The following is a 20,296-nucleotide window of genomic DNA, read 5'->3' as shown; positions in this document are numbered from 1 at the left end:
TATAATACAACGCATACAAATAGTGGGTACATAATTAATGGCATAAACTTGTTTACGTCACAAAGGAGTAATGTTAGTTCTCAAAAAAAAAAATGTTTTTTATTGTCTCTCTTCTTTTCGTTGTATATTAAAAGGAAGTTAAGAATTGTCAATTTTCCACCGTTTTCTTTTTTGGATTATTAGGAATGATTTTGTGTAATTAACCGTTATGCATTTGTATGTAGGCCTCGTAGATGCCACAAAAATTTAGTACTGCGCAGTTCAGTGCATATTAAAACTCTATGTTTACTCCTTAAATGTTTTTACTTTTTCATGCACCTTTATCTATGGTTCTATGATTTGAATGTAAGAAAAGAAGGCGGTATTGAATAATTGCATTGCTCCTTGGTTATGTTATAAATAAATCTAGTTTTTTTTTTTTGTGATTAGTAGTTTGAATGTAAAAAGAAACCATGTCGGGTTTTAGTTTTGGGAATACAGGGTTAGGAACAGGCTCATCATTTTCTTTTGGATCAAGTCAGTGAGTATAACATTTGTATAATCTTCTTTTATTTGTTTTAAAACTGCCACCTTGTAAGTCTTATTTGCCTTTCTAGTCACTTCATTTTATCTTCATACATATTTGTAATACCATTCCATAAAGTTACACCTTGTTAGGCCCGTTCTACAATGGCATGGAAACTACAGATATCACAGAACAGAGTTTCTACAATATCACGTTGCTCCGTGACACTAGTAGAAGCCGAGTGTTTGGCTGTTTTGTTGTGTTTTTGTTCTAAGTATGTTAGAAATTGTTTTAAGTAAAAGAATATCAAGTGTTCGATCATTTCTATGTGGTTTATTTTTATTATATATAAGTAAATTCTGCCCGTGCTATAATCTTGAAGCATAAATTTTTTATATGAATTAATATTTCGTAACCTTTAAACGTAATCTTATAGGTTTCCATTTGTTACGTTTCCATTAATTGTAGAAGCAGCAGACGCGATAGTGGAATGTTCCGGGAGATCCGTCTCCGTTTACGTAAACCGTGTCTCTGTTTTGACCTTTACCGTTTATAAATAACTTACGTCACGGCTTTTCCCCAAAGTAAAAATAAAATTACGAAAACACTATTTTGCAACACTAGAGACGTTCCTGCATTTACCTTGAAAACAGCGTTAATAAATTTCTACTAGTTTCTGAGAAATAAAAGTTTTTATCTCACATTTTAATTCCTGTGCATTGCCGCTGGTGCCGCCATTAATTGTTTACCCGTGTCGGTATGTGTTTTTATTTTGATGAATTTATTCAAATATGGTTGTGAATGGTCAATTAGGTAAGGTTAGGTACATTAAAAGTACTTTCAAATATTGTGGATAGTTGTTGGGTTATTATAGCTCTGTTAACAAAAACTACAAAATATTCCTTATGGTTGTTTAGGTATTACCAATTTAAGATGTGGCTATCCTGACCTAACCAACCGTTTACGTGATTTTTAAGTTCGCTAACCTAAAATAACATAATTTCACGTGGTATTAATGTTGCTGTACTAACCCAATCAACCGTCCACAATATTTTTAAGTATTATATTATAATGTAACCTATGAATCATTGGTTACTACGTGATTCAAAACACTACTTTCACTTTATCCTTTAATCACAGTTTCCATCGTACATCGATCAACTGCAACCCACTGTTTGAAAGAAAATCTTATCAATGAATTTTTCTTCAAATATTTTAATCAAAAATTTTGCAGTGAAAAGGATTACAGCACTTAACAACACAAGTTGACACAGTTCCTATCTCTATCCACCACACTCGAAACAATGATTTTGGTTAGAAATCTCGCAGTATAAATTAAATCATAATTTTAAAAAAAATTGTCTAGCATTCAATTTTAACAAAAAAAAAATTATAATCACAGAGCGCACAGCACAAGTTACTACACAAGAAAGACATCTACAAAATATTCCCATAAACTCGTGTATTATCAGTGCTCTGAGACATTTTTTTCATGGGAGTTATCGTATGCGTACTTCTTGACTTTCGGAGAACATTCTTTAGAACCCTGGTGTATGCACGGTTTGTTTACAGCCAGCGTTACATCTGGTTGCCTTGAAACTTCCATTTGCCCTCAGCTGTCAGTCCACAGAAACAAACAGGTGGTGAGGTGTCTGGTCTGTTCCAGTATCGCTTCCTGTACGGTTGTTGAGCAGTTCGTCCCCTTAGCTTCGCTGCTCAGTACAGGAGTTACGTGTGGCTGCACGTTCCAACCACAATGTGTAGCAGTCAGAGTTTTGTTGTGTTGCACACCTGCCAGATGCTACAGTTTTTTTCCTTTTAAATTTTATAACAGTGGGGTTCAGGGAAGTAAAACAAAGCAACAATTTTGTTAGTTTAGACGTGAAAATACAGACACACACATTCTAGCTAAAAGATGGTGAAGTGTGAGGTAAGTAAGACCTGCTGTGTGTTCAGGCCGGTGACCACGGCTTCCACCGGAGGACTGTTCGGGACGCCCACCACCGCACCCACGTTTGGTTCCGGTGCGACGCCGTTGTTCGGGTCAGCTGCGACTTCTCAGCCCTCCGGCGGGCTGGCCTTGAACGCAGGTCAGACTCCGGCGCTGACCTTCGGGGCCCCGGCATCCACCGCAGCCAGCGGACTGAGCTTCAATGCCCCGCAGCCCACTAACTTCCAGTTCTCGGCACCCACGACCACCACAGGGCTGTCGTTCGGCCCACCTGCCAGCACGGCCCCCGCCGGGTTCGCAATGCCGGCCACGGGTCTCACGTTTGGGACACCGGCGACCTCGGCGAGCGGTGGGATCAGGTTTGGCACTCCTGCTCAGGCAACAACTGCCACTCCCACCCCCGGGACGCTGAACCTGGGAGCTGGAAGCACGGGAGGAGGCCTGTTCGGGGCCCCTGCTGCTACCTCTGCGTCCGGGATCTCACTCGGTTTCGGCACCACCCAGGCAGCAGCATCAACGGCTCTTTCAGGGCTGACGTTTGGCTCCACCACGCCAGCCACGAGTGGAGCCGCCCTCTCCTTCCAGGGCCTGGGCGCAGGGAAGCCCCTTGGGGGCTCCTTGTTCTCCACACCCACCACGTCCGCCGGACTCAGCTTGGGCACCGCCAGCACCACAGCGGGGCTCGGTCTGGGTGCCACCAGCACTGCCCCCAGGCTCAGTCTGGGTGCCACCAGTACTGCCCCCGGGCTTGGTCTGGGCACCACCAGCACTGCCCCCGGACTCGGTCTGGGGACCACCACCACTGCCCCCGGGTTAGGTCTGGGCACCACCAGTACTGCCCCCGGGTTAGGTCTGGGCACCACCAGTACTGCCCCCGGACTGGGTCTGGGCGCCACCAGCACTGCCCCCGCACTCGGTCTAGGCACCACCAGCACGTCCATCGGGTTTGGACTGGGTTCCACCAGTACGTCTGGCGGCTTTGGCTTGTTCGGCCAGACGTCGAAGCCCGCTGCTAGCGTTGCAGCCCTTGGGACGGCTCCAGCCACCACCATAGCATCCGTCGGCCTGGGAGGTGTTGAAGCAAAGTCGGGCTTGGCTGGTACGTTTCTGCTGTATTGATCGTGTTTCTACCTCATTATTAACTTTCATATCAGATTGTGTCTGAAACGTTTTCAAAATTTTATTACCAACTGCAGCATTACTCATAATTCATTAAATGTCCAACAGTAAATCAATTGAAATCAATGGTACAAATAGAATGACACAATATTGGGTTTATGCCATAGCAATTATTTTATGTTTAATATTGAAAATTAGTTTACATTAAGGCAAAGATTGTACATTTTCAAGACTATAAACAAGTGTCTATTGAATATTATTACAGTTGTAGACGTCCCCAAAATGAAATCAGTACTAAATGCCAGTGACTTCACAGATGTAGCTAAGCTATTCATAGCAGCCAATCACGATTAACTGCAGGCATTCCACTAAATTGTAACTATGATTTAACGAAGTGAAATGTCAAAAATTTATGAGATGGAAAATTTTAATAGCTTAAGAACAGTTGAAACCAAGATGGTGTCCATTGGTTTTTCTCCACCTTAAAGCCAAGTCACATGTAAGGGTGATGGTTGCGCATGTAAATTCATGGTGGGGCCTAAGGTGTGTATCGGATTTTAAGGGCTATTGAAAAAAAAAAGGAGTAACTTACAGAAATGAGATTTATTTTATTGGAATCAATATACATCCCTTTCTATTTATTTTTTTCTTTTCTGAAGACCACATCAGGAGTATGGTAGCTATCAGCAGCAATTAATTGATGAAGGCAATTTCAGAACTCTTCGACTGCTTATCAGCACATTTCGAGGGGTATAGCGTTGATTTCCTCCCCTCCAGAATTTGTATCTTCAGTTCTTTCAAGATGTAAGGACAATGTTTGAAAACTTTTCCTTGGGGTAACCCCACAGGAAGAAGTCACAAATAAACACTTAAATCCAGGTAGTGCAGTTTCCTGATTTTGAGCATTTGTTACAAACGTTTCACTCTAATATAGTTTAGCATTGTGTTTTCTAAGTTTATTAATGTTTTAATTTGTGTGATTATAATTTAGGGTATTTTTATTACAATTTTTAAAAAATTGCTTTTCTAAAGTTGTTACTTTTTTTTTAAGTTATGTGTGGATACCCAGGTATGTGTGTGGCATTTTTATTTCCTTTATCTCCTCTCTCTTTTTTTATATACTAATTAATTGTAGGAATTTTATACTTTATGGGGAAAACTTTATTTTAGTAATATCCAGATTTTGCATTATTTTAAATCAAGTGAAAAATTGATACTTGTGAACATCTTTGATATCATGTCCCCTTGCAAAGTGTAACAAAATAATTGTAGAAATAGATATAGTTGGTCTTTCAGTAATGTTTTAACTAGGTCTATGTAATTATTAAATTATTAACATTTTATGAATTAATACATATGTATGTAGGATTCTGATCTGTTAGTTTGAATTGTGACTGTTGATTTCAGGAGTTGGCAATCAGCGTCAAGAGAGTAAAGCTGTTAAAGAAAATGAAATCCCGGTTGAAATAATTCAAACCATAGATGCTTTCAAGTAAGTAGCCTGCTATGTAATCTACTCATTATAATATTTTGGAAATTTTTTCAAAACTTTTAATTGAAGGTATTATCCTTTACAATTGTATGAGAAATATCCATACTTAAAAGTACATATCATATGCATTTGACTTTGTTCCTTAAAAATAAGTACGTGTTTTGAAACATTACAAAAAATATTTTAGTGTGCCTATGCAGTCATGTAGATACTGTATTTGGCTAGATATCTCTTAGCTACATTTTGCGACTTCTTCTTAAAAATTAGAACTCAAATTAATCGGTAGGTAGCTGTGATGTTGGCCAGATGACTTGCCTCCCACCACGACAGTCTAGGTTTAAATCCTCGCGGATGCAGACATGTGTCGCGCAGAGGGGAAGCCTTGCCCTTCCCTGCTCCCCTCACGCCTCACCTTGGCCACTCCCGGGCCGGCCGCGAGCGACGGTCTGTCGCGCCCCTTGTCATCTCGCACATGCAGACAGTACTGGGACATGGAGGTCCCCCAGTACTCGTGAATCTTCAAAAATGTCACAAGTAAAGTCAACTATATTTAACTTTTTTAAATTAAAAACACGTGATGCTTTAGATTAACTCAATATTTTAAAGTTGGCGAGATGATTAAATAAGAGTGCAGTTTGTACGACTCTGCCTTTTACCTGACGCTTTGTAACAAACCCAATTATGATACATAAAACCAGTGGCAGATATATTTGCCACGTTTGTGCCAGTTTACGTGCAGTTGGGAAAAGGTCGCGATAAAGTCGCTGATTGTCATTTGTTGTCCCGGTGGATGCCGAGCAGCGTGTGTGTGTGTGTGCGCGCAGGAACTTCGTGAAGGTGCAGAAGGGCCTGAGCTCGGAGGTAGCGCGCGGCTCCGCGCAGCCTCTGCACAAGGTGGAGGAGGACATAGAGGCGATGAAGAAGGTGCTGTCGAGCCTCGGCGCGGACCTCCGGAGGCACACGGCCCTCGCAGACAACCTCAAGTATGACACGGCCAAGGTGAGAGCGCACGGGACGGGCGAGCGTCCTGCTCCTCTTCATCGCAGTTGCAGAATGCAGGGGGGTGGTGCAGTGAGAGCGCTAGCTAGAGGGGACGGGGCGTGTGTGGTGTTGCAGTGCCTGCAGAATGCAGGGGGGTGGTGCAGTGAGAGCGCTAGCTAGAGGGGACGGGGCGTGTGTGGTGTTGCAGTGCCTGCAGAATGCAGAGGGGTGGTGAAGTGAGAGTGCTAGCTAGAGGGGATGGGGTGTGTGTTGTTGCAGTGCCTGCAGAATGCGGAGATGGCGCAGCGCACCCAGGACATGTCCCCAGAGCTGCAGTACAACAACACGGCGCCACAGCAGTACTTCGAGGAGCTGGTGTCCAGGTTTGAGGACGAGGTCGCCAGGTTCACGGTCGCTATCGACGAGGCGGAGAAGCACCTGCACTCCCTGGCCCAGCCCCGCGCTCTCTCCCCGGACGGTGGGTGGCTCCCCGGTCCTTGTACCGTTCAACCTGAGATACCCCGGTTGTTGAACCTCGTGCGCGGTGTGTGTTGCCGGGGCAGAGCTGACGTCGGCGATGCAGCGCATCCACCACACGTTCGTGTTCCTGGCTGGACGTCTCCAGGCCGTGCACAACTCGGTGGAGATGCAGAAGCAGCAGTACCTGAACCTGCGCAAGTACTTCCTCAAGGACGCCACCAACGTGTTCGACCAGCAGCCGCTCGAGACGTCGGCCGGACCCCAGCGGCCCCGGTCCGCCGCGGCCACCCTGCCCGGGCCGTCGCCGTTCTCGGGTGCGTAGCGCTTGCAGTGATGCGCCTGCATTTGACCGGCATTTAGACCGTAGAATTGAATCCAGGTACCATATAAATCTTAACAGCCAAACCCTACTTTTAAAATAACGTAAACCAGGACCTGCGTATTTCACTGATTTCAGCCTTTAAAAAGGATTCCCAGATCAAACTAAATTAACACCGATTTTTACAAAATGCAATTTGCATAATATACTTACGTACATCGTTGTTTGTAAAACAAAACAAATATTGTAAATGGTGGAGGAACGCAACAATGTTTAGAAATTTGTGTACTGCTTGCGAGTTTCAAAAGTAATCCTAATGTGGTAAATTGAGCATTGCCGGTTATGCACGAAGATGCCAAATGTTTTGGGGATTTTGGTTATGTTGTTTAAAACTTATTTTAATATGGGCCTAGTAATGCAAAAAAAAAAGTAGAAAAATCCTCTGAATTTATTTTGTTACAGTAACTTAAACTAAAAATTTTATTTTGGTGATAACTGAACCATTTTCGGTAAACATTTTCACATTGTTCTGTGAACTTTTTGCACTTAGTGTGCAACTTGAGAGTTAACGTTTGTTATTTTCTCTCTCTTTCCTCTTCTCTCTTCATCCACGAGTGCTTGTGAGTACTTCTATTTTTTAAACCACTTGTTTTTTGCTCACTGGTTGTTGCAGGTGTCGGCAGCCAGATGGGCTTTGGGCTTATGTTCTCGACGGCCTCTGACACTCCGTCCACTCTGCCATCGACTAACCCCTTAGGTAAATAGTGGTAACTTGGTAAGCGTGGTTCAAAGGACCAAACCTAGTAGTGTCTAGTTTGTGGTTTCTGTTCTCGGCATGTTCGGCTTTTTAGAGGTCAGCATGCGGTTGGTTGTGAGTTCGTTGCTGAAACTGAAGTCCTGCCATTATTTCTGCGGCTTTTTTTTTTCACCCCTTCAGTTTTACTGTGGAAAGTATAATTTATAAACTTGTATAAATATGTATTATGCTTTGTACCCAACTCGCTACTTTCCTGCCATGTGTTTTAAATAATAGTAACGTTGCAGACATGCATAGAAACAAATTACAGCAAGAATGAGCTTACGACTGGTACAAGCATCTAAAGCTATTTGATCTGTTGCAATATATGTTGTTTTGATGCAGGAAGGTAAATGAAATTAAAATTTAATTGTAATTTTTGCCACAGACATTATCTTATCATATTTTCATTATTCATTTACTGCTGCTTTACTTAATGAAACATCCGAGCCAAGTCATTTGTTGATTTTTTTTTTGTGCAAATCTGTTTAACAGCTTTAATTAGACTAGATCGTTTTTAAAAATAATTCTTAGAATATTTGCTTAAGTAATCACTTCAGTAATCGTGACTATTTCTGTGTCCCTTTTTTGTTGCATAGTACAGCAAGTCCTCGATTATCACACATTTTACGTTCCCAAAAATTGTTCGTTAATTATTAATCACGTTTCCCCATAAGGAACAATGTAATGTTCTGGGTTATGTCTTCCACAAATTTTGCATCATTTCTCAAAAATGGTGAACTATAAAGAAATCATTAACAAAATTAAGTTGGCAACTGTAGTAAAATTCGTTTAAGATTTTTTTAATGGACTGTCTATACACAGGCTATTCAAGAAGTACCAACCCTCACAATTCATAACTGGTGCATTATAACAAATATCCGCATTAATCGAGGACTTACTACGTTGGTTCAACTCGTAAGTTTCAAGTTTTTAAATATATGTTTAAACATTTTATTTTTTATTTATGGCTATTCATTTTTTTTAATGAGTGTTTTAGGTGGGCTTTTTTTATTATTAGTTGCATGTTCTGCATCTTACAAAAGTTACTAAATAGTGATTGAATTTCATTACTATTTTTGTGATTCCTTCTCACATGTGTTTTGAATGAATAGGAATAGAAATTTATGTAATTTATTAACTCAATTTTACAGAAGATTATAAAGTAATGAAATATTTTTTTATGAAATGGTTAGTAAAAAAATTTGTCAATTATAAATATGTACATACCAATAAATGAATTGTTACCGTATTATGTTATTTTTCAAGGAAGCAATAGATATAATTTCATAATGGCAAATTTTACAAGCCAGCATTCCTTTTACATAAAAAAAATGTGTTTTTATGAACAAAATAAAGAAAATCGCCCAAATTACCCAGTTTATGAACATGTATCTGTAATAGGGCTGTTCAAATACCAACTATTGGTCATACTATATTAAAAATTGGCACAACATTTTTTTGATAACGGTATTGGAGAATTTTATTACATGTATTTTATTTTTAAATCTAAATTCAAAGTAAGTTTATTGAAAAATTGTGTGTATCATCATTTATCTTCACTTAAGATTTGCCTTTAAAGCATAGTTAAATTCATTCTAAGAAGATAAATATATGTACTTTTAAACCTATAACAAATAAACATAACATTCTGTGTACTGTGCAACCGCACATCCAAAAAATGTGGTTCAGTTTGCGCTGTTTTGAAGTAATGACGCGAACAAATTACAGCATTATTTGAAGTAGCGAAGTCATAGATTCAAAGGAGTGCTTTTTTCCTTTTACGTGAATTTTATTTCCGTGTCCTTACAATGACAACAGCACTTGTGTAGCATTGAATACATTGAAACAAATCAATGTGACGAATCAACAATAGGGGTGCGATGCTTGCGTTGTGAGGGGGGGAAATGGAGGGATAGTTACTTGCAGCAAGCAGCCGTGCCGCTGGCTAGCGTACACGTGAGGAGCTTCAAGCAATGTTGCGCGATAGAATCGGCCAGCGAACCTTTACGTAAATACCCAATCTCTATCAGTAGGGCCAATGAAAAATGGTAAATAAAAAAGGCCCATTTCGGTGAATAAAAAGAGTTATTTCGGTGCCAAATTTCGGTGGAAAAAAAATTGTTTAGTTAGAAAAAATAACTATTTCGTCATTATAATTTTATACACATGTATATGTTTGATGGAATAATTGTTTTATTTGGTCGAAATTTATCAAAAACAATGTTTTGAAGTACATTCACATCTAAAATTTAGCACGCTGCATTTGTAATTAAAATTCTCAAGATTACATACAAAAAAATTGGAAACTGATCATAAACGTTAGTGGCTCAAGTCCATTTTGACTACCTATCTCTGAAAATCAGCTATTATATGTTTCCTGCAAACTAGTCCCCACCAAAACACTGTACTTATTCAACAGTACAGAGTATTTTTTTTTTTTGTTTACTTTTTCACCGCCTCAACTGCGTGTGCGGTATTTGTTCATGTATATGTTGGCACTCTTGGCCGGCATTTATTTTCGTGCATTGCCGTGACAACTACGAAAATAAATAGTCGCCTCGGCTAGGACGCCCAAATACAACAATTAACATTTTGAAAGTTATGATTTGATTGGCTAATGTGGAAGTGACGCTATTTTTCTGGACTGCGTTTGGCCGATTCAGAGAAAGGAACAAAGATTGAGTTAAGGCCTATCGACGATTGCGTCACCAGACGCATTTGCTGTCGGCAAAATAATGTCATTTTTGCCGTTTTATGGCCTTCTACGTCTCGTAGGAACGTGTGCGACGACGGAGACTGAGTAGGCGTACGTCTGGATGTAATAATTTTCATTTGTGAAATATATGGTTCTAGAGTAACTTGACGCTTAGTTCCAGAACCCGATGCTTTGTTCACCTTGTGCGATGCTCGAAATTTACAGTGTTTTCACACGTGTATTTTATTTTCCAGTCGACTTGCACATTACAGAACTTGCACATCATGATGCCTTTTTCTTTACTGATTACGTAAAATCCTTCAGCTCTTTCGAAAACACAACTTTCGACATTTTATACGCTTATCCAGTGACCACGGTAATATGACCAAAATGACACAAAAACTTTCAACGGAAAACGATCATAGATGCGGAAGAGAGACATATTGCATCCACTCGGAAATAAAGAACTTAAACTCGACAGACACGCACTCGTGAAAACAAAATCATAGAACATTTCGACACTCGTAACTACCAACGCCATCTGTGATTTGTCCACCAGTAGCTAAAGTGATAATGTTTATTGCCACGCTCTACTCTATGGGTGCTAGAGAAAAACAAAAGCAAAGATGGCGTCTCACATATAACCTCTTGGAATAATAAACGTTTTGTGCAAGTTCCAGAATGATTCAACGTGATTTTTCGCGATAAAAAAGGTTAATTTCGCGCGAATATCGCAATTTCGTCATATTTCGTGAAAAACTACGGATTTCGCGCATCACAGCAAATTTCGTTAAAACGAAATGCAGTATATTAACGTCTTATCACTACCAAGTAAGGTTATTTGTATTACACATCATGTGCAAGTGATTTTTTTAAAATTTCGCGATTTCGTCATTAACGAAATTTGACTACCCCTATCTATCAGTAAAGTATGAGTCATTGATAAACCTATTGGGGGGGGGGGGGTAGTTTCCATGGAACCAGGGAAAATATTTTTAAAAAAATTAGTAGAAAATTGTAAAAAAAAAAAAAAAAAAGGAGTTTTAGACTTTTTTTTTTACAGTGTGAGCTCTATTCTTTTGTGGATGTCACAACTCAAGGGGTGAGGGTCATTGAGTTTGATCCCAACGCCTCAGCACAACTGATATTTATGAGCACTGTCTGTACCTGTGTGATTCGGAGATCCTGTCACCTTAAGCCTGTGTGTGCGTAGTTATTCAAAACAAAACCTTATCATCGTACAAATTGGTGTTTCATGTGGAATTAAAGAATACAGATCAGAATGCAGGAAATTGTAAAAAAAATTTAAGTATGCGTGTAATTATGGAGGTTCCTCTGTAGTTTCTAGCGGTATGTAGTTAAACTTGGTGAGTTTTGACCCAGTATGGCATTTTCTCTCCCCCTTCTGCAGACATTTCCCGTTCTTAGCTCATGCATTCCTAAGCTCGAGATTACAATTTGTTCCTCTGTGTCAGTCCAGTGTTCAGATTACATTTCCACTTTGCGAACAAGTTGTGCCTGGTGTGTGTTTTTTTCACCATTCGATGTGCTTTGACACGTAAAAACCTGATAGAACTCAATTAATTGAAAACTCTTAAATATTGATTCATTGAAGATACTACACTGTTAATTGATGCCAGGATTATTTTCCATCTCAATATTTTTTCTGTCATTGCTAAAATAGGGTATGTGCCATACTTCTATCAGGTCATGACTAAGTGAAAGTGAGCCTTAACAGACCCATGGTTGGCAGTTTCCTGCTCAGCAGTAGACATGTGGTCTAGAACTACTCAGTGTTTTAGCAGATGCCTGCGAAAAACTGTTTAACAAAGCAAAAGCAATGTCTACTATTTTTTATATATGTATTAGAGAACATTAATCCTCGCCATTTGTTGAGATGCTAAGAGAAAGATGGCTTATAAACTAATTTTTTAAAACAAAATCTGAGTTCAAGATTGTATTGGAACCAGTGCACATGTTTAGAAGTTGGGAGCGCTTACCTCTGTGTCTATGCCATTGGTACCAGGTTTTCAGTTAGAGTGGCACGCATGAACGTTTTGATGCAAGGGATCTGCTTTGCAATGAACCTACAGCTGTGTTTAGCCTTTGTTAAAATCAGTTTTTTTTATTATTATTTATGTTTATGTTTAAGACACTGTGAGATTGTTAGGACTTAAAAACTCGCACACAGGTAGTCCAGTCACCTGTGTTGGTATCAAACACAGGGCGGTGCAAGATTAGGCCTTGTTTCAGACCGAGTGGTTAATTAGAAAGCCATCACTGATGAATATGATTGTTCTGTATAATCTCAAGTGAACTAATTTAATGAATTAATAAATATGTATACACACATTATGTAGGTCATAGGTAATTATAATGGCCATTAAAATTTTTGAAAAAAATTACTATTGTTGGGGTTAAGGTCTGGCCACCCTATACACTATACATTTATTACAACCTATAAACTGAATTTATAATGTGCTAGCAAGGAAATAATGAATATTTTAAATGTTTTAGAGCATTTTTTTGAATAACTTTCTGTAACTATTCTATTCTAACCTTAACAATAACAATACGTAGTATTTTTGAACAATTTTAATAGCTTATTTTAGTTTATTTATGTTTTCTTTATTATTTTGCTATACTTTATCTATGACCTATTTAATGTGTGTATACATAACTATAAATTTGTGATATTTTACTTGAGATTATACAGAACAAACACTTATGACGTCTAAACATTCATCAGTTTGAGCATTTTAAATATTTATTAGCTTCAGTAATATCCCCCATTGAACGTAGTCATATAGAATCATAGGTGTGTTAAACAATTTTTATGGAATTTGGATGGAAACATGGAATGAAAATATGCTGAGGAAATCCTGTTGTGGCACATTGTTTTTCAGTTTTTATGGTGCTTCGTTAATTTTGTATACTATGGTTATAGTATGAATGGGTTAATTATGAGAAATTGGAATAATGATTTTGACAAATTTGTAATTTTTACAGTAAATTATTTTTGAAAAAAATTGAATGCAATAATTAAATATTGAACTTTTTATTTTATAGATTAAAAAACTCCAAAATATGTAGACCAGAATGATTCATCGAAGCTTTAGAAATTTGTTTTTGACAAGTGTGAAAAGTATTAAGATGTTTGGACGGATTTGCCAAATAATTGTTCACATTTGTAACTATTAAGTAATACAGATTTTTGTAAATCATTAGCACACTTGGTTCAATAAATCACCAATATTTATTTATTACAGGTTTAGTTTTAAACAACTATCAAAAATGTTCTGCTCTACATTTAATTTAAATGTCACTACGGTTTTGTTTTTCAAATAATTCTTTTTTTTAGCGGTGTTGAAATAAGTACTAAAATGTTATTAATGGTAAGAGTTGAAACAATACTCCTCCACAAAAGAAAATGTGAATTAAAGTGCAATAATTTCATTTGTTTCAACGGTTTATAATTCTGAGTTCATCACAAGAACACTCCAGTGTGACCTTCACGAGTGAGAATCAGCATGGAGACCAGTCTTGAGCTTGGGAGGTTTTGGAGGTTTAGAATAATAATTATTCTCACATGCTGGAAGTACTGTTATGCAAGGTACAAGATAAAAAAAATGGCATCAAGTACACCTATTATCTTTACTTGCAGTACAAGTAGTGCTTCATTAACCACTACTTTGTCAAGTAAAACTTTTTTTAACATGAATTTATCACTCATATAAATGAGGCTTATATCAAATTAAGCACTACTTTACAAAGCTAAATAATCCTCCAATTATGAAATCCACTCATAGTAAATTAATTTAGATGTTGACTTGGCAAAATAATTTTTGGTATTCATACAAAAGGTGACTCAATACATGGTGTGACTTGGTTGTCACACCTATAAACTGAATAGTTTCGCCATGCGGCCCACCACAGTTACCTACAGTTAAGTCGTGGAGAGAGTGGCCAGATCCCTCACATTCCACTGAGATGGACAAGATTCCCAGCTGTTAAACCTGTGGTGTTTCATATATAGGAAGCACTGCAGATACTGTGGGCCGGTGGCATGCCATTTCCCCCACCATTCATCGATTCTAATGATAGCCATGTAGAATCCATTTATTTTACATGTACTTGTTAAACTATCTCGTAACTTTGTGTGAACTTGAAATAATCACTTGTAAATGCTGTGAACTAGTTCATAATTGGCTTCTGAAGTTATTCTTAGTGAGGTTAATGAAAGGCACAATCGGTGTTTGATTTTAACGCCTGTTCACCAGCAATGACAGGTAAATTTTCATCCCGACAGATGAGGAGTGGAAGCCTGTCATTTAGGAGACAAAACACCGCACTGTTGCTTGCTTCTCCAGCCATTTGAGTGGCTTTGGCAACTAGGATAGTTGAATGGCCTTATGCCAGAGTGAACCATTAACCAAATTTTTAAAATGTGGATTAATATATGTGCATGTTCAGTATATGTGCATGTTCAGTATTTCATGATCTTTCTTATGCACAGAGAACTATGATCCACTTCAGTAGGGGAGTTGGTAATGTTGTAGTTTTGTTGTGGCATATGGTTGGTATACCTGTATTTAGTCCGCCAAAGTGAACTATAGACCACATCAAGATGGCATCTAAAGGACACAGTTCAAAAAGGTCAAGATGTAATACTGATACATTTTGTTGCAGTAGTAGTGATAGCGAAGTGAGTGATATCAGCAATGGATCATCTGACAACTATATACCGAGTTTTGAGTCAGAAACACCATCCACAGGTGATTATTATAAATATTTATAACTATAAACACATTGGTAATCTAGGTTATGTAAACAGGGTTTATATATAGCACTTTCTTATGCCAAAGTGAACCATGTTAAAATAGAAGTTTCCAAGCTCACCACATCAAGCAGCACTTCAGATTTTGCAGTGTTGCCAGCATTTAAACATACGTTTTATTATAAAATATCCAAAATATAGTGAAGTAATCCTTTTCTTCTTTAACTAAGAAGGAGATAGTTCACTCTGGCAAAAGTGTGTATGTAGAACTTTTCTGATGGTGTTGTATAAAAGCATTATAAACACACTTAGCATAACTTAAATAAATAAACCATGACGATAAAATTATTTTGAAATTGTTTTATGTGTCATGAGAATATGCTTAGGTAATAAATAAAAACTGTCTTCCACAAAATATTTATACATTTTTTTTTCTTTTCAATTCAGATGCAGAAACTACACATGTAAAGGAATCCCCCAAAAAGAGAAGAAAAGGGAATCCACAAAAATGGAAGAAGAATATAAGGAAAAGTTGAAGACTCAAAGGCAAAGAGTATGTGAATAGTAAAGGTGCTGTGGTTCAAGCCAAGGAATTTAAAGACTCCTCGTGCAAATGTAAATATAACTGTGGAAGTAAGGTGAGTGTGGACGATAAGCAGAAGTTTCATGAACTATTTTATAGCGCAGAGTCTTGGGATACGCAAACTGTGCTTATTGCTGGTGCTGTTAAGTGTAGGAGTGTTGAAAGAAGTCGTTCAAATACAAAGAACAAAAACAAGAAGCAAGTTAGCAGGACTTATTATATACCTACATCAAAAGGTGACATAAAAGTGTGCAAAAATATGTTTACTGGAACATTGCAGATTGACAGTGCTCGAATTCATAGAGCATTACTTAAGGTAAAGTCTTCAACAACCAGTGATCTAAGAGGAAAGCATGTCCCTCACAACAAAAGTTCTTCAGCTACACTAGAGTTGATTCATGCCCACGTAAAAAGTTTCCCGACTACACATAGCCATTATGCAAGATCTCGGACAAAGAAAAAATATTTGGGAACAAATCTGAATCTCAGTTTGATGTATCGACTTTTCGTTGAAGACATGAAAGATAAATCCCATTTAGAAAAGATACCAAGCCAGTCAATGTACGAGAAGGTTTTTAGACGTGACTTCTGTTTGAGTTTCAAACCACCAAGGAAAGATACATGTCAAACGTGTGACAAGCTAAACATTCAGATACAGGCTGCTGAGAGCGAACATAACCAAGAACTATGCCACACATTAAAAATCAAACAAGAACTCCACCACCGTAAAGTTCAACTTGCAAGACAAAGTATTAGAGACGATGAGACATCAAGCCACACTGAAGGTGCTACTGTGTTTTCATTTGACATGCAAAAAGTAATGCTTTTACCTAAACTGACTGCAGGGGTTGTGTATTACAAAAGACAGGTGTCATGTTACAATCTTGGTATTCACGATTTTTCAACAGAGATTGGTGCGATGCATGTTTGGGACGAAAGTGTTGCATCACGAGGAGCACAAGAAATTGGATCCTGTGTGATGAAATACTTGAACATTCGTGACCACAAAGAAAATATTATAGCTTGGTCAGATTCGTGTGGGGGACAAAACAGGAACGTAAAAATGGCTGCCATGTGGATGCATATAGTGCAGTCTCCTAGAATGAATGTGAAAAAAGTCTGCCACAAATTTGCAGAACCTGGCCACTCCTACCTTCCGAATGACAGTGACTTTGGTGATATAGAGAGAAAATTGAAATATCACCCCGAGATTAGTGCGCCAACGCAATGGTGCGAGATAATTTCCAATTCTAGAGTGAAGAAAAATAAATTTGATGTTATACATATGAAAAAAGATGACTTCAAAAGCACTAAGTCTTCAAGAAAACATAGTAAACAGAAAGAAAACTGGGCCAGGTGAAAAAGTTACGTGGTTCAACATCAAAGAGATGAGATTCACAATGGACAAACCTGGCATAATGGAATACAAGTACACTCACAACAATATGGTTGGTTTTTATTCGATAAATTTAAACAAAAGACTCAAAGGCCTGTAAATCTAGGCCTTGTGGTCATGCCGATCTTGTACCCTCAAGGAAGAAAACTTAGTGAAGAGAAGCTCAAAGATGTAAGAAGTCTTCTGCAGTTTGTGCCACCTGTATATCATTATTTTTATGATGGTTTGCAGAGGTGTGGAAATGACACTGTAGAAGGCAATACTGAAGAAGAATGTGAAGATGACGGTATAGAATAAGAAATGACCACATTGCAAGCAAGAGTGTACTGTGTTACTTTTTGGCTTATAAGAGTTCATTAAAAATAATACTAGTAACAATGACATTATTGAGCCAGTAATTTTTTTTTGTCTCTTACAGTGTTAATTATAACTATGTTTATTTCATATATTAAACTTGTAAGAATTATATTTTTTTTATGTTTATTATTGTATCTACAAAAACTGCTAAAGAGATTTTATGCCAGAGTGTACTATATCCCATTACTGGAACTATTATTAAATACTTTGTGACAGTAAACTTTTTCTGCAATGGTCTATTGATGGCCATAGTACATGGAACACTATAGAAATGGTATGCCACTTTAGAATTACATTGTATCTATTTCTTGGAATTTTCTATAGTACCCTGAACTTTAACTTCCATTTACTCGAAAGTTTGGTTTTGGCACTTTCACTTTGGTGTATTACCATCCAGTTATAGTGACACCAATGCTATTATGTGCAGTGCTTGAGCCCTGCCTGATACTTTGAATGGACAAGTACATTGGCACAATCTGCACATTTACCTCTGGGTTGAGTAGACCTGAAAACACATGGCTAGAAGATTTTATTCATACCACAGTAATAATGTGTGTTCCCTATTTCATATCTGCTGCCACAGCATACTTTAACAAGGCTACTAAACATGTCCAGGCTAAGATTAAATATTTGATATACTACATTCAACTCTCCGCACCGTTTTTCTTTGATGCTAATATCTTCATTAACCACATACCCATATTTACGTAACTGATATTTATTTCTTGGTAACACATTGCAAGTCTTGAGAATCACTTAGTGCATAGTTATCTCACATGGTTGTTTTGCATGGTTGGATGAAAGATTGGTTTCTGTATTTTTGTTTCAATCGTGCTCCACATGACTCAATAGTACATGCTTCTAGTGAATTGGTATCTCTTGTTAAAACATCCAATAATTAACACACACCAGTAGTATATAAAAGTCAAAACTATAACAATGCTGCGAGGGTCCTGTTGGGCATATCCGCGGGTTGTTGATAAACCAAGCAGTGACGTACCTTTGGCCTTTTTTTTTTCACTGCAATTGTTTTTGTGGTAATCTTTAGACATTCTTTATAGACTATGTCAACACTAGAAGATGTTGAAATATTAACAAAGCCATTAAAAAGTTGTGCAACTTAAATTTTAAAAAAGGAAGGGTGAAGATGTAAATAATATTAGCACATGGATACCGACACACTTGCTGTTCACCGAGTGAAGCGAGGGTGCGTGGTAGAGGAGTGCAGTGGCGTGTGGTTGCAGGGTGGGGGTTGCCGACGGCGACGCCGCAGCCACAGCTGACGACGGGTGCCGCATTCAGCCTGGGCGGGGCGGCCAGTCCGTTCAGCTCCCTCAAGACTCCGCAGCCCGTCGACAACGCAAACTTCCAGCTGCAGAAGCCGCCCGTGGGCAACAAGCGCGGCAAGAGATAGTCGCGCCACGCGGCTACCGCGATGTGGCTCTCGAACAAGCCGATGACGCACGCGTGGTGTGGACTGTTCCCGAGTCCAGAGCCTTCCCACAAACATATTACAGAGCTTCGGGGCAGTAGTTAGCACAAGCTGGTTTTAAGTGGAACATTAGTGTGTGGAATCTGGGGAGAAGAGTTGAAGGTTTACAAAGGGGCGTAGCCAGGGGGAGGTTTCAGGGGTTCAAACCCCCCCCCCAAGCACCAAATCTTTAATTAATTTCTTATTCATCACTCAAACTAATTTCATATTAAAATTAATAAAAATTTTACCATTACAATATTTAATTTTAAGTACTGAAAACTGCTAAAACAGCACTATTTTACACCCTAAAATCCAAATTTTCCCAGGGGAGGGCCCCCGGACCCCAAGCTTTCATACGGTGGGGGGGGGGGGGGGGGGGGGGGGGGGGCATGCTTCTTAACACACCCCCATACACAAATCCTGGCTACGTCACTGGGTTTACATAATGCAGTATTTTGTATCAAACCCAGACTTGCTCTAAATCATACTAATAGTGATAACTCAAGTGCTGGCTGGCATCATTCAAGGCTCAAAGGTCAGCGTGAAATAAATAAGATGTCCACTAGCCCCAGGTTTATAAAATCCTCTCAATCAACAAATTTGTCACATGCATGGGCTGGACCAGAGCGAGCTAGTATGATACATTGAGCGGGTTTGTTAGCTAGTAGATTAGCTAGTGAACTTTCTTAATCTAGCCGAGGCTTAAGGTAAAAAGCACACAATTTCAAATTTGGAGACCTTTATTATGTACAGCTTTATGTATTGTTTTGTTAACCTTTATTTATTTGTGAAGTGGAAGTGTAGTGCATCTGATCAAAGACAATGTTGTTACTTGCCAGTAAACTATCTGCAAAGTAGCACCAGTTTGCATTTACCAGTGGCAAAGAAATGAATGCAGCCATGGCAATCTTGCCACCTTTGACAAAGACAATTTTTTATACTGAAATTACTGTAAACATTCAGACTTGTTTCAATGTGATCTATATATTTGCAATGTAAAATGTTTCTTTATTTGTGTTGTAAGACTCGAAAGTTAAAAAATAAAATGTCTTGAACTATTAACATAATTCTTTTATTATAGCCTGGAATTATGTGTTAGTATTTAAGGTTTCTGTACAATAGTGCTTATAACTGCTAAAGTTTATAATAAAACTACTTTAGATTTTTCCATCATAAAAATATAATTCTAAACTTATTTTAAAATAGGATATTAATGCAGTTAGGTTGTCTTACATGACAAAATTTGTAAATGACAACTGCTGAAAAGCATCTTTCTTAAAAACCTATATTTAGAATTTTGCAAAACAAACATATATAATCAAAATGGTTGTAAAAAATACTTTAAGTTTAAACTTGCAGACTAAAATA

At 38.3% G+C, this 20,296-nt stretch overlaps 1 protein-coding gene across 3 annotated transcripts; it reads left to right on the top strand.

The window, feature by feature from the left end:
- Window positions 1-329: 329 nt before the first annotated feature.
- LOC134534319 (nucleoporin p58/p45) lies at window positions 330-20,007 on the top strand. 3 transcript variants are annotated; one of them, XM_063372703.1, is made up of 8 exons: window positions 330-520; window positions 2,462-3,555; window positions 4,983-5,067; window positions 5,892-6,066; window positions 6,328-6,526; window positions 6,612-6,842; window positions 7,521-7,604; window positions 18,699-20,007. In XM_063372703.1, exons 1-8 carry the CDS (start codon window positions 453-455, stop codon window positions 18,866-18,868), a joined length of 2,106 nt encoding a protein of 701 aa, XP_063228773.1. In that variant the 5' UTR covers window positions 330-452; the 3' UTR covers window positions 18,869-20,007. The 3 variants fall into 3 exon arrangements, 2 of the variants coding, with proteins under 2 accessions (XP_063228773.1, XP_063228774.1); XR_010075483.1 differs by lacking the exon at window positions 18,699-20,007 and adding an exon at window positions 15,566-15,640 and having other exon boundaries at window positions 344-520; window positions 7,521-15,116; XM_063372704.1 differs by having other exon boundaries at window positions 344-520; window positions 7,521-7,622; window positions 18,699-18,766.
- Window positions 20,008-20,296: the final 289 nt, after the last annotated feature.

The sequence above is a fragment of the Bacillus rossius genome, chromosome 7 (genome assembly GCF_032445375.1).
Source record: "Bacillus rossius redtenbacheri isolate Brsri chromosome 7, Brsri_v3, whole genome shotgun sequence".
NCBI classification, from domain to species: Eukaryota; Metazoa; Arthropoda; class Insecta; order Phasmatodea; family Bacillidae; genus Bacillus; species Bacillus rossius.
Note: the sequence above shows the minus strand (reverse complement) of the source record. Positions and strands in the feature narration are given on the sequence as shown.

Excerpts from the sequence above, each read along its gene's own strand:
- LOC134534319 (XM_063372703.1), top strand. The coding sequence starts at position 453 with ATGTCGGGTTTTAGTTTTGGGAATACAGGGTTAGGAACAGGCTCATCA. Across the intron at positions 3,556-4,982 it reads AGCAAAGTCGGGCTTGGCTG|GAGTTGGCAATCAGCGTCAA; the intron begins GTACGTTTCTGC and ends TGTTGATTTCAG. Across the intron at positions 5,068-5,891 it reads CAAACCATAGATGCTTTCAA|GAACTTCGTGAAGGTGCAGA; the intron begins GTAAGTAGCCTG and ends GTGTGCGCGCAG.